General features: G+C 47.1%; 1 protein-coding gene across 1 annotated transcript in view; it reads right to left on the bottom strand.

The window, feature by feature from the left end:
* The window catches only part of CNTN6 (contactin 6), a 158,615-nt gene that overhangs the window by 117,541 nt on the left and 23,786 nt on the right, over positions 1-17,288 (bottom strand). Inside the window, exon 2 of the mRNA XM_081106269.1 lies at positions 4,180-4,311. Coding sequence (XP_080962395.1) covers positions 4,180-4,234 — 55 coding nt within the window. The 5' untranslated portion in view covers positions 4,235-4,311. The remainder of the gene's footprint in view (positions 1-4,179; positions 4,312-17,288) is intronic.

The following is a 17,288-nucleotide window of genomic DNA, read 5'->3' as shown; positions in this document are numbered from 1 at the left end:
CAGGAGGGACAGGTCTCAGCTGACAGTAGCCTCCAGGGGACCAGGCCACCCGGTGGGCTTGGGTCACTTACAGTCCCCAAGGTCGAGTCCGAAAGGGTGCCTCCCCTCGCTCCCGCGTGAATTCCCCCTTCAGGCCGCCTCCCCGCGCTGGCCCTGGGTACCGCCTCCCGCTCCCTGGGACAGCACATGGGGGTGCCTCTTTGTCATCTTGTTTTAGCCAAGTCCCCAGGTGTTTGCCCAGATAGAACACATCTGGAACCCACCAGGGTGGTGCGGGGGCGTCACATGTCAGGTGGCTGACCCATGAGGTCGGCCCACCCACGGGAGCCACAAAGCCTGACGGGAAAGAGCGGCTCCCCAATCACATCAAAGATTCTTCCCAGAAGAATAAGGGACAGAGGGTTGCCGACAACACAGGTGATGTCACCTGCTCCCTACTCGGCTACTCAAGCAGCAACTTGGATTTCTCTGTTGCAATTATTCTTTTAAGTATGTTTATATTGATTTTTCTTAGAGAGAGAGGAAGGGTGAGGGAGAGAGAGAGAAACATCCATGTGAGAGAGAAGTATGGATCAGCTGCCTCCTGCACACCTCCCCTCCCCGCCACCCCCCCCCCCCCCCACACACACACACACATACTGGAGACTGAGCCTGCAAGCCGGGCACGTGCCCTGACTGGGAATCGAACCTGCGACCTCCATGCACATGGGACGACACCCAAGGAACTGACGCACACGGCCAGGGCTCTCCGTTTCCTCCTGGCTTCTGTGTTGAGGCTGCGAGATGAAGAGGGAAGGGACCAAGGCCCCGTGTGTTGAAGGTGAACATCTAGCTCGGTGCCCCGCACGTCCGAGGTACTGACACTCACCTGCTGAACTGAGGAGACTGCTCTCTCTAATTTATTTAACAAACGTGTACAGCCCCTCTGCTAGGTGATGGAGACGGGGCAGAATCCCACAGGAGGAAATTCCTGTCCTCATGGAGTTTACATTCAAATGGGCCTCGTTCGAAACTTTTCAATACCACCACAGTCCCATCTCCAAAACCATCGCCTCATAACCCAGGGCAGTGGCGTAGGACAGACGGGACCCGTTCTTCCTCAGAAGAAATGGTATGACTGATTTTGTTCTCATTGACTAGAATCCAACTAAGACCAACAACACTGAGACTCATTCATTCATTCACTCATTCATTCAACAAGTGTCCACCGAATTCCGGCCCTGTGCCGGGAAGCATGCCCCGTCCTGGACGTATAGTCCAGCGAGGAAGAGACATAGTGTGTTCGTTCCTGTGGCTTCTGTAAAAATGACCACAACTCGGTGGCTTAAAACAACACACGTGTGTTTTCTCACAGTTTAATTGGTCTGAAGTCCAAAAGGGGTTTCCCAGGTGGAAACCACCACCAGGTGCAGGGTGGGTGCACCTGCTCCCCTGCCTGGTCCACCATCTAGCTTCCGCCCCCCTACTCCCAGCTCAGGGTCCCTTCCTCCACATGAGGGTCAGCAGCCTGACCTCTCCATGCCCCTCTCCGCCCTGGATTCACACGGCCTCTGCTGGCCTCTATCCACCTCCCTCCGTGGAGTTCCCAGCCAGAAATCCCGGGCAACCTACCCAGCCCATGGTCTCTAGCTTCATCCCCTCCGTCTACTCCGTGTGGCTGTTGAAGGTAAAATCCACAGGTCCCAGAGTTTCGCAGCTGGCTATTTGGGGGGGGGGGGGGCCATGACAGCCTATCACACACACTCATGAACTAATTAAAAAGTCTGTTATTAACAATAATGCTTCTTAATGAAATGTGCCTTGGTTTTCTTCTAATATTCTAAAAATACCAAAACAAAATAATAAGATTTTTAAAGACTGATCATTTGAAAAAATGCCCCAGAATCATATGCCCGGATGATTAGGATTCTGAGGAAAGGCTCAAAGGCCAGTGTCTATAGTAAAAGTGCTAGAGAAGTTGTACATTCATTTAAAAAAATAAAACAGGAGACGCGGCCGGGGGTGAAATTTTAAGGGGTAAATTAGAGTGTGGGCAGATTGACAATGTCAACATTTTGAAGATTAGAGTCGGGAAAATAGGAAGGGAAAAGCACAATAATGGAAGACTTGCCTTTTCAGAATGAATAAAAAGCACGTTTGGGGACATCAAAGATATGCATTCGCGTAGAAACAGCACTCTGTCATTGGACAATATAATTAATGTAGTTTTATAAACTAACGTAGTGACTGCAAGTAGGGAGCCAGCCTGGAAATCTCTAAATCAACAACAGACGTAAAGGGATTCGCTTTGTGTAAGTCGCCGGTGTCCTCACCTCTGGGCAGCGTGCAGCTAGGAAGATCTTATTCAAACAGCTGTGGCTTTAAAAAAGGGCCCGACCTGCACGCTCACCGGGAAATTATACACCAAGGATAGACGATTACTTTTTCCCTTTAGAATAAAGCAAAAGGACATGTTGAATCACATTCGGTTTGAATAAATAAAAATTAACAAAAGAACTGGAGAATGTCTCAGATCTGATATGTGATCTGAGAAGAGTAGTATATTTTAATTAAACACAAAAGGTCTTTTAGAGATACCACGCTGATTCAATATACATAGTTAAAGGGCAGCATGCTAAATTTTTACAGACGCTGAAGCTGGAGTGTAGGAATAGAATTCTTATTCACACGTGGACAATTGGTGACTCTCTCCTTTTAAATCTATTAACAAAAAAAGGGCCATTATTCTTTGACTTCGATTCTTGGTTGCAGAGTTGGAAGTGACATAATAACTTTGGATAAATATGACTGTAGCCCTTCTGGCCACTGGGTTCTCAGTGGTAGAAGATATCTTTATTTATAAGGTTTTCTGATTCCAATGATTGACTTCTGCATATTTTAGCATTTTCATAGCTTGTAAGATCAGTATATCTTTCCATTTCTTGGAAATGCTGTTAAATAGATGGCTCTTACAATTACTGTGTTCCTGGCCTGTGGGTGATTGTTTGCTGCTGGGTTTCTCCCCAAATTTTACTGTCCTGTTATGAATACATGGAAATCAAAGGGCCCAGGGCCCAGCCGGTCTGATAGGAGGAGGGCTGTTCTGACATTCAGAGGACCCAGTCCCTGTCCACGCTCCGTGACAACTCACACAGGTAAGACATCTGAGAGGAGAAGGCTATGATCGGCACAGACTGGGGCTGGCTATTGACCAAGGCCGACACTGTCACTCCCTGGACTATCCCCAGGCCCCCTCCGCAGTGTAACTTTGCAGTTTCCGTCAAGGGATGCGACCTACTTCCCTATCCGTGAAGCCGGACTGGCCCTGTGACTTTCACTGGAAGAAGACACTGTCTCAGCTACAAGGCTAGACAGCAGGAGACCTTGCCCATGACTGATTTCTGTCGGAACCCCGCGCACACCCCGTGTGGAAGAGCACAGACTCACAGAGGCTGGGGATGCTGGGACTAGGGCGGTGGCGGCACGGGTGTCTCAGCTGAGAATGTCCTAGACCAGCCAGGCCCCGGATGACCCAGTCGCTGGCCGCAGGTGCAATGCACCCCAGCAAAACCAAAGGCAGAGCCCAGGGAAGCCCATTTTAAATCGTCACTTTACAGACTTGTAAACTAAACACATGGTTATTTGTTCTTTTCATCCATGCAGATTTGGGGTGATTTGTTACAAAGCAAAAGCTAACTGATACACAGACGTTGTTATATTTAGCTTGGACAAATCAATGTATCATTGAAATGGAAAGAAAAATTTCAAAAGTTAATTTAGTTCTGATATAACATTCTATGTCACGTTTTCCTCTGTGTAATATACCTTTTTTTGCCACACCAAATTCTAAATATATATGTCAATTTTAACTTCTGAAAGAATTCAGTATAAAGGAAATAAAAAAGGAGCTGGTCTTCCTTGCTTATTGCTGACAAAATTATTTAATCCTGTTCTTTTCTATAAAAGTTTAATATTTGACCATTTATAATTAAAACAATGTTAGTTCTGTTTAAAAAATAGCACTTAATACATTATTAAAGGATTAAACTCCCTGGATTAGCCATAGAGATTCACTTCACAGTTTCATCACTTAGTCATTCAAATAATGTATTACACATTTGAAAACTGTGTCACTCGTAGAAAAAAAAATGAAACGCCAATAGATTATCAATCAAAGCTTATAACAATAGAACACGTTACCTGCGCAAGCAGTGATGAGTGGCAGCAGAATTACCAGTTTCCATAGCAACCTCATTTCCACTTTCTGAAGGCAAAGTTTCCCATAAACTCAGCAGGAAAGAAGGTCTGCTTTCCAGTCAGAATCTCCAGAGTCTGGAAGAAACAAAACTGTCATGAAATGACAAACATACCAGCATGCATATTTTAAAATATACATTAATTGTTGCATTTTTAGGTAACATTAAAATGTCATTACCCAAAATAAAGCAACTAAAGTTCTATGTTTTACATATGTGTATATTTGGCAAAGTATCATGATTTTGGTTCACACCTCAGATAAACATTTCCTTTGCCATCAAATTTGCTGTAGCAGTTAATGAATTGGAATGAAGTGATATTTATATTGAATGTATTCCATGTGGATTAAAACTTTTGTTAGTATAATTTTAAGTCTAGTGTTTTGAAAATGTTAAAGAAAATTAAAAACATAATCAAGCAACTACTGCAATTCTGTTTTTGATTTTGATTTTTGATTTTACACCATTAGAAATGAGATAAAATATTGCATATATCTATCTATCTATCTATATATAGATATAGATATAGATATATACACACACACACACATATATATATATATACAGTGATTTTATACATTTCTTGGGTTTTTTAATATTTCTATCAACATAAGTGAAAACAACATCAATAGTGTTTTTATCAATGTTGTTGAGAATGTGTTTATTAGAAAACACTAAACCTATTAACCAATGTCACCCCAATAAATTTAATAAAAATAAAAATACCCCTTTAATTTATGAAAAATAAAGAAATCATCACTTTTCCTAATATATAATTCATTATACTAGAGCATTATGTAATACTAGTGCCCTGGTGCACGGATTTGTGCACATTGAAAGGATATTAATTAGAAGGTGACTGGTGGGTTGGATGGGGTGAGACGGGCCGGAAATGCTCTGGAGCCAACCTCCCAGAGTCCCTCCCCGGCCGGCCACACCTGCGGCAGTGCTACTGCTCAAAGGGTGTCTGCAGAGTGAGCGGGGTCCCTCCAGCAGGTGGGGTCCCTCGGCCTGGCCTGCGGGGATCGGGCCGAAACCGGCTCTCTGATATCCCCCGAGGGGTCCTGGATTGCGAGAGGGCAGTTCTCGGGTGATGTACCCTGGAATCGGGCTCCCTCCTCTCTGGTTCCAGGGTGCATCGCCCAAGAACCACCGCTGCCAAGTCACTGCAGTTCGGCAGCTCCTGCATTGAGTGTCTGCCCCCTGGTAGTCGTTGTGCATCATAGCTACTGGTCAGATGGTAGGACGGTTGCTTAGCCTTTTATATATATATAGACATCACAGATATATAATATGCTCATTAGGAAACATTATTTTGCTTAATGTCACTAGAAGTAAAATTAATACAGTGCAGGACATCAATTTCTGGAAGTGTGATATTTCAAATATGGACATATTTTCCTATGGGAATACGTCCTAATTTCCTCTAATTCATTTTGACATTTATACTTTCCAATGATAAATGAACTCCAGATAAAGTGTTTGCTTGGCCTTTACTTCCAAAGACAAATCTGGTAGGAGACTCATGGAACTCATAATCTCAAAAAAGTACAGAATAAACTCAGCTAGGTCACATTGGATAAAATTATTATATAGCAAACAATAGAACTCTTTGGTAACTTTTAACTTAGTGTAAATATTGTCCTGTGACTTCAAATGCTTTTGGAAGTATGTGGACTTTAACTGTAAAACTAGTAAGTGATAATATTTTAATCATTTCCTGATATATTTTTAAATTTTAATAACCTTTCATTTCTTTCTGGTACTAATTACTCCAACTTAAACTGAAAAACAATGACTCTACTCAAATTTAAATTTTTGTAGTGTCTAAGTTTAATGCTTTCAGATTTAAACAAGGAATAAAAATCAAAGGCCAAATAAACAATATTTAGGTCAATCTGTTATATTTAGTTGATATCATCCGTTCACAAATTCTCTCATATCTTACATCACCCTTCCATTTCATTTGACACCAAACATTTTAACTTCGTACATTTAAATGAAATAACATTCCATATAGTCATTCATTTATAATTTTTTCAATAAATATTTATGTATATATCTATGTATGTGTTTATATCCATTCTTGCTATTTTATGAGAGACAAGGACATTTAACAAAACAGCAAAACCAATCACACACACACACACACACACACATTGCTAAATAGTTATATGAGGTAAATATATGGTATATGGTTATGCATTGAAGAAAAACATGAGGCAAGGAAGTAGCAGTCTCTGAAAAAAGGCCCTCCTAGGAGAATGGAAGGGTTTGACCTAGAGATGACCTTGCCATTCCTCCCAGCTCTAATAGTCTCCGATTGCTTGATTCACCCCAGTGTATAGGTTGATAGCAAATATCGCCCTTGACCATCTGATTGCTTCTCAGCGTCCATCATGAGGGCAAAGCCCAGGAGATGAGCCTCATGGCGACGCTCTGTAGAGAGAGCCCAAGTAGCTCATATCTATGTATCCGTCACCATTTGTAAAAGTTCCATTTTTTAAAAGTTTAAATCGCCCGGGAAGAACACTCTGGTTCCATGAGAACAAACCAGATCAGAAGAGGCTGGTTATGTCCTCCCAGCAAACTGGGGTGGAGGTGGTCAGCAGGTACAATGGGTGCTGGTCACTGACTCGCAAAACAACCACAGGAATTCCTTCCCTCGGACCCTGAGGACAGCTCCAGGCAAAGCAGAGGAGGCCAGTCAGAAAACTTAAAAGAACTTCGCGACGCCCTCAAAGAGGCCTACGGGTCAGGTGATCTTCCCAGATCATTCTGGCCCCTAGAAGCGGGTGTCCACATTTTGGTTAAGTTCAACAGCTAAGGTCATTGTTCTGTTTTACTGGACAGACTTTGTCCCCTTTAGACCATGCGTTTTCCTCTTTCTTTCATGGAATGTCTTCAAGCAAACATAACCATCTCACACACTTCAGCAAAAGAATATCTATCGCCCTGGCCAGTTTGGTTTAGTGGACAGTGTCAGCCTGCAAGCTGAAGGGTCCTGGGTGTGATTCCAGTCAACGGCAGGTACCGGGGTTCCAGGCTCGATGCCCCACCCTGGTCGGGATGCCCCACCAATGGATGTGTCTCTCTCAGGTCTGTTTCTCTCTCTGTCTCTCCCCATCCCTTCCACTCTCTCTGAAAATCACTGGAAAAATATCCTCGGGTGAGGATTAACAACAACAACAACAAAGGATATGCATCACTCCAAGATCTCTTTCTGGCAGTTCCAATATATATATATATTTTAAAGTCTCTGAAATATGTAAGACCTTTATAAGTTGGGTGACAAAATTCATTTTGTGGTAAAACCGCCCTAAACTAATGTGATGGTCTTGGGTCCATTTCATTCAACTTAGTATGACTATTTCTCTGTTTTTCTGCTGAACTGAAAATGTTGGCTCACAATAGAGCCTTCACCCACTGAAGGAGTCGTCTGAATTCAACCAGAGTGTCCCACGTCGCTAAAGGCTAAGATAGGGACCCGCAAACCAGACCTGAGCAGATCTGGTCCTCCACCGGTTCTGTCAATAGAGATTCACGGGAACCCAATCCGACTCTGTATTTGTGAACCGCCAATGGACGCGTTTGTGCTGGAAAGGCCGAGTGAACACAGTACGTCCTGGACACTGAAGGTATTTCCTCTCTGCCCTGAAGAGATGGAGAGCTCCCGGGAGGTCTGATGCGTCCTAAAGTCTCCCGCACACCTGGCCGTGAGGACCTCGGTGAAGGATGCTGGGACTGCGTTCCTCTAACCCAGGTATGGGCACTCAGCAAAATACCAGGGGTCCATCAGAAAACGGTCCCCGTTCTGGAGTCCCCCAGCCTGGGAGTGTCCTGCCTAAAATGCCCTCGCCTCGCGTTGCAGCCTCAGCCAGCCTCTGGCCCCAGAGGCCTGTGAGAGGATTCAGAGACGGTTCCCTGACTGACAGGTCATAGCCAACCCCAGTTCTTCTCAACCCAGACAACACTAACACTTTCTTTGGGTCAGAAAAAGCACTTTTTTAGGCCTGGAAAGCCATCGCTCCAGTTACCCCTGGCCATAGGACCCTCGGTGTGCACATGTGGTGCAGTAGCCAGGGAGCCAGGGGGAATGAGGGAGGGCCCGAGTTGGCTAGATAGACCTCAGGCAGCGGGGGACTCCGGGAGGGGTTGCCAGGATCCCTGTGGTCTGCCCAGCAGCCATGGGGCACGGTGGGAGGGACCAGAAGAGAGAGGGCATCTCTGATTATTTTCTTTTATAGGAAAGTTTTCCCATCCTCTTGGCATGGGGAACGTGGGGCCGGTGGGTGGCATGGGTAGCTCTGAATCCAACCTTGGAAAGGAGCACAAGAGTCCTAGCAGGTGCTCACCAGCCACATCTCCACGGTGAATGCGAGGGAGACCAAGCCCTGCACACTGAGTGACAAGGGGGCCAGGGAAGCTGTTCGTATCCGAGTCGCTCCACCTGAGGCCCTCACCGTCTGCAGGTGTGTGCATGTGGCAGCAGTGTGGTGATGGAGGGCTACGCTCATTCACACATGTAACTCCTGATGGGAACCCCCAGCACACTCCAAACCACACCTGTGTCGTGCCCCTCTGCTCTCTGAAAGGATGGTCTCACCTTGGATGTGGGAAGAAGGAACGGCCACGAAATGGCTTAGGTGATACAGAGCGAGAGAAGGGCCGCCGGAGGGAGAGTACGTAAGATGCCGCCATTCCTCGCCCTCCTGTCTTGCTTGTGCTGCGTTAGCACAAGAGGAAACCACGCTGCAGGCGCGTCGCCCGTGACGGCCTTCCTTCCTCTACTCAGAGCCCCTTCGGTCGGACGTGGAAGAATTTCATCGCGGGATCCAGACCTGTTCTCCGACGGCGTGTTCATCATCAGAACAAATGTGCTCAGTACTAACGGCCCTTTTAGTTTTAATTGGCCAGTTAATTAACTACATCAGATAAATTAAAAATCCCAAATCCATTTTCTCCAGGTAGCCCCACTGTTCCATACCCATCAGATAAAAACAACACAAAACAAAAACAACCCAGGGCCAGACAGAGCAGGAGACTCATCATAATTTTTACAACGGATTCCCCACCTCAGCATTCACGGAGTTATTTACTATCAAAGTAAATCAATAACAAATTTAAAAATGAAATATGTATGATCTGAAAAAGCCGCGCTAGACTCGGGAACGCCAAGCGCCATGGAGTCAGGCGCAGTGGCGGGATGAATTGCACCATCGCCTCTGTGTTTAGGATATAATGCGCTCGTAGGGGACCTGTTTGGCCAGCTCTCCAAACAGGCCGTCCAGGTAGAGGATGGATGAGCAGCCAGGCAGGAGGCAGCAGCTCCATGCAATCACAGATGCAGCTCTGCTTCCTGGAGGAGGCGGCGTGATTACACGCTAAGTTGTTAACAACACGAAGCAAATGCAAATATATTTGTTATTTAAAAAGTTAGAGTCATTCCTACATTTTTTTAGCTGAGCCACCAAGCTGTAGTCATCAGAAATCCTACACTCTGGCCCGGGCAGTGTGGCTCAGTGGTTGAGTATCAATCTATGAACCAGGGGGTCACAGTTTGATTCCTGGTCAAGGGCACATGACTGGGTTGTGGGCTCAATCCCCTCTAGAGGGCATGCAGGAGGCAGCTGATCAATGATTCTCTCTCATTATTGATGTTTCTATCACTCTCTCCTTTTTCCTCCCTCTCTGAAATCAATAAAAATGTATTTTAAACAAAGAATGAGTAGAAGCAGAGATGCCAAGCATATATGTTAGACAACAAGGGGCAGACTAGTTTTCTCTTCACTATTTTGGCTTCTCCATACATTTCAACAACAACAAAAGAACACGCACAAATAACATAAGAAGAATTACAGAACCATCCTATGAAAACAAGTATGCATAGGAAACATTATTTTGTTTTGGGGGAAGGATAAACAGATTTATCTGGGGAGTATTTGAGCCTTAGAGGGAAAAAAAACTTAATTTCTTATTTTAAAAATATATTTTATTGATTTTTTACAGAGAGGAAGGGAGAGGGATAGAGAGTTAGAAACATCAAGGAGAGAGAAACATCGATCAGCTGCCTCCTGCACACCTCCTACTGGGGATGTGCCCACAACCAAGGTACATGCCCTTGACTGGAATCGAACCTGGGACCTTTCAGTCTGCAGGCCAACGCTCCATCCACTGAGCTAAACTGGTTAGGGCAAAATTTTATTTCTTTATATGCCAAATAAAAAGCGGACTGGGGAATTCCTCCTGCTTTGCTACATTTATCAAATTAAAGAGAAGCCAAATAAAAAAACTCAGTCCAGGCCAAAACAGTACCTAAATCTAATAACATCGTGTTTAATAAAACTATGTATTGTGTGGTACTTCGCTTGACAAAAGTGATCTCCTAAATTATTCAGAATAGGAGTGGATACAGGGAAAGGGATTTCACATCAATTCAAGTGAAAACCAAACCAAACAAAAAAAAGATGAAACTCCCAGGTGATGTGAGGCCGGTTCAGTATTGGTTTGTCTTTTCCGGAGTCGCCAACAACGCGGTCTGACCCGGGTTATGGGAACACAAGTCCGTGGCCAGGCAGGGAGGCACTATTCCCGCCTCCATCTGCCCCCTGCAGACACATAGGGGTTATTCTCCCCTGAGGAGCCTGGCTTACAGGGGAATTTTCACAAACTGGAGCCCCGCCAGGGCGCAGGGCGAGGATGATGGAGTGGCTGGTGGCCGGGGGCAGTGGGCAGAGATGAGTGTGTTTGGCCCGCGGAGGGGAGGGCTCCCGGGGAGGGAGCTGTTAAAGGCTCTCCCGGAAGAAGGATTGGACTTATTGTTTGTGTCTCGGGAGAGCGGACCTGGGTCAAAGGTGGGCATTTCAGGGCAGCACATTCCAGCTGCATGTCCGCCCGGAGCCTGTCACCACGGGGCAGGGTTCAGCCAGCGCCGAGGGTGCTCCGAACCCAGACAGTCCGGTGTCTCTCTCAGAACCCACTTCACAGCACCGTGACCTCAGAGGACGTCACACAGCCTCTGCGCCCCGATTCATGATCATTGCAGCAGGAAAGCTAGCACCTGCTGCTCGGGGTTATGCCAGGCGTCGGGGGGACCTGTGCCTACGTCCCCAGCCCCTTCGGCTGAGTGCACGGCCCCAGCCCCGGGACCATGGGACCTTCGCCTTCTCTCCCACCCGCCTGTCCCGGGTGCGAGCTCCCACCGGCAGCCCTGCCCTCACCGAGTAGGAGGCTCCTGGGAGAACCAAGATCACCTGTCAACCCTGTGGCTGCAGAATCTGAGGGATTCCTCTGCCTTGAGGGGCTGGGATCTGGAAAACAATACAAATAAAAAGGAGGAAGAGAAAAAAATAACACGTGGGCACAGGGATGGCCTGACTTCACCCAGTGACTGGGCGGTCGGCCGCCCTCATCATTTCAGGGGTTGTGACAAAGCCACCCAGAAACAGGAATAATTGTAAGAGGCAGGGCTCTCTCTTGCTGGAATCAGCATCATCGCCTAGGAAGGCCGCTCAATAGGCCTGCTGAGCGAGGGAGCGAGGCAGCAGCACAGCCTGGAGTCACTGCCTTCGGGCCTCGTGTCCAGAGAATCAGCCCGACCAGCCCCATCTGCACCAAAGTGACCCCGGCTCCCCTGAAGCCCCGCCCCCCTCCTCACAGCTGGGCACCCTGCAGCCAGGTGTGTCACCCGTGGGGCCACGGGGCTGCCCGCCCCAGAAACGGTGCCTCCCCAGGGAAAGGCGACGGCGTTGGATTCTGCGACCAGGTCACCCAGGGCTGCCACAGGGCCTCCCACGTGGAACGCGGTACCCAGCACAACCCATTTGGGGGGCGTGTTGGTGGCAAACAGACTTTGAAAAGAGAGGAGTTTGCGAACATATTGGTCCTGTGGCAAGATGGGACTCAGAGGTTTTAGAGGAGAAGAATTAGAAGCACAACTGCCTATTGGAGACGCCTCGGGCCTAATGTGCCGTCTGTTCCCAGAACAAGCGGCTCCGCGGGGCGTGTTCCCCTATAAATAAGCACACGCACAGCAGCGCCTGTACAGCTCCCCTCTCCAAACCGCTCCCTTCACACCGCCTGACACCAACTCCCTGCCGACCCGGCCGAGCCGTATTTTTGGCCCAATATTGTTCCTGATTTCTCTATTGCCTCCCGGGGACCTGCCTTTCAAACATCGAGTGCGGGTTTTCTCATGAATGCCAATGACGGATGGCTACGTTCTTCCTTCCAACGTTCCATCCTCAGGACGCCGACGCTCTGTGACTACTTCCAAGACACCCATTGCGCGATGCATAGCAATTACTTGTAACAGAGAGGAGAGAAGGCAAAGGGCGTTTTTATTGGTTCTGGGAAGACTGAACTGCCTTGATCCAGCATTTACTGAAATTCCCCACCTCCCCCCTCAGAGTGTGATGAATGGCCGCCTCTAACGGTTCAGTCCCCGGAGGCCCCCGGGTGCACAGAGCCCGCGGTTACCTCGCCAGCAGAGAAGGTGGTCCCCATCCATTCTCGCCTGTTAGCTTCACTTGAGTCTCGTGAGCAGTGAACACTGTACTCACTCACGACTCAAGTCAAAATAAAGGTTGAATTTGCTTTTCTGCCTTTGGGGACTCCCCTCCCTTCACTGAGCACTCACGCTCCCATGAACTTGGGGAGAACAGCCCTGCAGTCTCAGGCAGACTGTGAGGGCGAATGGTTCCCCTGGAAGCCCACCCACCACTCCCGCCAGTCCCAGCAAGACCCTCCCTCCTGCTCTGCATTCCAGGGCGGGACTGGGCAGGAGACATGACCATCAGACTGGGCGGGACTACTTCTGAGCTCAAATGCTGAATTCCCAGGACAGGTGTCATGCTGTCCCATCCCCCCTGCCGACATGCCATTTACAGGGAGGACCCAAGACAACACCTCCTGGAGTGACAGGAACTTCCATCACAAGGGAGATGGCAGAGCAGGTCTTAGCAGAAATTACCTTTTGGAAACACCCCCAGGGTCTGCCTCCCCCTTAATGGGTCCACCTCCCAGGTGAGAAAAAGAAAGAGTTCTCAGTTCCTTTGCTGTTATAACTATATAGATTTCAGAGAGGAAGGGAGAAGGAGAGAGGGAGTGAGAGACAGCAACATCAATGATGAGAGAGAATCATTGATCAGCTGCCTCCTGCACACCCCCTAATGGGGATCAAGCCTGCAACCTGGGCATGTGCCATGACCAGGAATCCAACCATGACCTCCTGGTTCATGGGTCAATGCTCAACTACTGTTCTTTATATCCTATGATTTCAACTCTATTGTTTACATTCCAAGACTCTCTGCAGACAAAATAACATAGTAAGTCCCATCTTCATTGAGAAAGGACTCACTGCCGCCAACTCTCAGCTGAGCCCCTGTGTAGCAGCTGCTATAAACCAGCTTAGAGAGAGACGGATGGTGCCTGTGGGCCCGGGGGCAGAGGCTCACCTGTCTAAGGGGCATCTTTTCACAAAGGTGGACTCCTCTATGGATGACATGCTATTTCCTTGTTCTGAGTGGCCCTCAAAGTAGACTGTGAGTCAAGGACTTGAAAGCAAGGAGTTTCCTTGGGAGGTGAATCCCTGCCACCCTGGGAGGGAAGGGGCTTACTAAGAGGGAGAAGGAAGCCAGGAAAGGTTTGCTCTCCGGCCAGGTGTCAGTGTGGTCCCGCGGGCCTCAGTCTCCGTGGGGAGAATTGGGTACCAAACAACGTTCGCTTTTCCCAGCTGAGGATGGGGTTCCGTTTATCCGTTCTCCATCCCGTGTTGGCTGAGAGTTGCTTCCGGGAGCATGACACTCTCAGGCAAATCTAGTTTGTCCCACATGGAGAGAGGCACGTTTCCCAGGCCGGGTATCACCCAGAGCGGACAGGATTCCATGGTATTAGCATCAGTTATCGGGGTCGTGGGGGGAATCTTGGATGAGTGTGGAGGTGTGAGGTGGGCGGAGGTGGGGGACAGCTCCGTCTCAATTATTAAACCCCTGTGTCTGTTAGAGGGTTATGCATTAGCCTTGAAATACCAACAGTGCCTTCCCTAAAGATAGGACCTCAGCAAAGATTTTTATTCCTGGAATACTGAGATTATTGCTACTAACCAATCTTCTTGTGGTGCAATTGACTTTTTAGGTGAGTGAAGAGAAGATAGAGGGGATGGGACTTTGACCAGAAAAGTTGCACAAAAAATTAATCTTGGCCTTTCAGTCCATGGTCCAACTCCATGTTTGGGAAATATGCCTCTACCTGTATGTGGACGTGCACATGTAATCAAAAGGGTTTATTATGTAATGTCAGGAATGGTAACAAGGTCAAGGAAGAAGACATTTATTTTATGCAAATGAATATTGCCTGGTATAAATAGATTTCAAAAGCATGAACTGGGACTTTAAATCAATGACTACTGTCTGGCTGGTGTGATTCAGTGGTTGAGTGTCGACCTATGAACCAGGAGGTCATGGTTTAATTCCAGGTCAGGGCACATGCCCAGGTGGTGGGCTCGATCCCCAATGGGGGGTGTGCAGGAGGCAGCCGATCAACGATTCTCTCTCATCATTGATGTTTCTATTTCTCCTTCCCTCTCCCTTCCTCTCTGAAATCAACAAAAATGTATTTTTAAAAAAAAAGAGCACACAGCTCATCTCTCAAGGTAGATGATGTTCTATAACTTCCCTTTTTACACAAATCCATTTTTTTCCTAGTGGTTCCCAAGAGTAGCACTAGTGACATGACTGTTCTAATGTCCCTCCTGGAATTGGTTTTCCTCTCATTTACATAAACACTAAAAGGAAAACCATGCAAATAAAAGGAGGCATCTCCCTGGTTGTTCCAATATTGAAATAAGTGTTAGACGAGATCAGAAATGAAAAAAACTACCTACGCAGATTAGCTTTATAGAACTTAATGGTACTCAGAGAGCTTAAAACAGCAAAAGCCCCCTCTCTCGCTGTTTACCATTTGAGTACATTTGGGTTGCTCAGGGGAAAATGAGAAGTTCTGATGCTGTCATTTATTGGACCAAACATGTCAGAAACAAGCAGGTACCACACGCACGGTGCTCTCTGGTGCGTGTACCCATGGGAGGCTGTCGACATGCAGAAGAAGACGGAATTGGGTGTGGAGGCAGCGGCTTCATCTCCCTGAAACCAACACTAACATCCCCTCTTCTAAACCCTGTGCTCTTGTCCCCTGAGGCCTCTCTGAGACTAGCCTTCATCTCCACCCCTGAGCTGTTGGCCTGGGTACTGTCTCTGACTTTCCGTGTGACTCCACGCACGCATGGGGCTTGTTTGGATGCATTTCTCTGGTACATTGTGGTGTGGGAGGCCGTTGGGCAAGACGACCTGCAAATTCTCCAGAGGACACATTACACATTGCCCTGCTTGGGACTTGAACTGTGACCTCCTGGTTGACAGGTTGACGCTCAACCATTGAGCTGATGACTGGGAACCCCCCAGTTAAGGGAGGAGCACGGGGTGGCCTCACCTGCCATCCCGGTCACCTCAGGTGCCATCATGGGGGAATTCGTGCAATAATGTAAGCACCATGTTACAAAATGTCAAAACACATTTCTAGTGCGTGTGTGAGGTAGAAGGCTGGGGTCTGAAAAATGGTAGTGTGATCTGAAAGAGAGAGAGAGAAGCAATTTCAGAAGGATGCGGTATGGATGCCGATCGGGCTGCGGGTCTGTCATCCCACCAATAAACAGTCAATCAAGGGAGAGGCTGGCAGCAGCTAGGGGAGGCCGGTGATGTCAGTCTGGTGGGGACATTTCTTGTAGGCAGCCATTCCCGGCCGCCAAACTTTGCATCTCTGGGCCCTGTAGGGTGTGCTCACTCGATTTTAAAGTCCGGCCTTTGCCCTCTACCTCTCATAGGTGTTTTTCTGGAACATTCTATGTCTCATGTATCCACACACCCACACAGCATTGAATGGCTGTATCGGATACCGAAGTGTCACATGCTGAGAATGTCACTTCAACCACCACTTTAGCCTAATGAAAGGTCCTAAAAAATCTGGAAGAATAGAAAAGACCCTCTAGTTATATGTTAGATTGTCTGTTCCCAGTGGACAGGAATTCAATCAACAGAATATATTTAATACTGAGAACACGCGATATCAAAGTACCAGATTACGGTTAGAAAAATCCAATCAACCTATTATTTCTGTTTACAAGGCATGAAGCTGGTGTATGGGCCCCACAGACGTCCTCTGCTTATGTCGCTGAATCGGGTGATTGCTTAGGGTTACTTAGCCATGACCCTGATTGAATCTCGCGATTACAGAGGAATAAAATAGAGTCACTTAGAGAGGCCCATGTGTGTCCATATATTGCCGACAGTACATACCAGTACAGAAACATCTGACTTATAAGGCTGAGAACTCAGACGATTTATGTAATTGAAAATGGATTTGGCTTACAATGCACAAGCACCAATCTCATGAAACGTGTCTCCTCGCAGCCTTCTAGAACAGTGCTGTTCGCATTCAGTAGGAACGCTGATATCAGGTCGTAACAGTCAAAGAAATGAATTTCCCTTTCTCGTGGTTGTTGTCTACTTATCACCAACTGCGCTTAGGGTGTCTTTTAAACAACCACGTCTTCATATTCCTTAGTAGAGGAAAATGGGCATTTTTAACTTTTCTATTTTACTTCCAAATAAACAAACGCTTTTCTTTTTTTTTTTAATTAAATCTTTATTGTTCAGATTATTACATTTGTTCCTCTTTTTTCCCCCCATAACTCCCCTCCTCCCAGTTCCCGCCCCACCCTCCGCCCTCACTCCCCACCCACTGTCCTCATCCATAGGTGCACGATTTTTGTCCAGTCTCTTCCCGCATCTCCCACACCCCTTTCCCCCCCAGGAATAGTCAGTCCATTCCCTTTCTATGTCCCTGATTCTATTATAATCACCAGTTCATTCTGTTCATCGGATTATTTATTCACTTGGTTCTTAGATTCACTTGTTGATAGATGCATATTTGTTGTTCATAATTTGTATCTTTACCTTTTTCTTCTTCCTCTTCTTAAAGGATACCTTTCAGCATTTC

Source organism: Myotis nattereri, assembly GCF_964212035.1.
Source record: "Myotis nattereri genome assembly, chromosome: 14".
NCBI lineage: Eukaryota > Metazoa > Chordata > Mammalia > Chiroptera > Vespertilionidae > Myotis > Myotis nattereri.
This window is presented reverse-complemented; position numbering and strand designations above follow the sequence as displayed.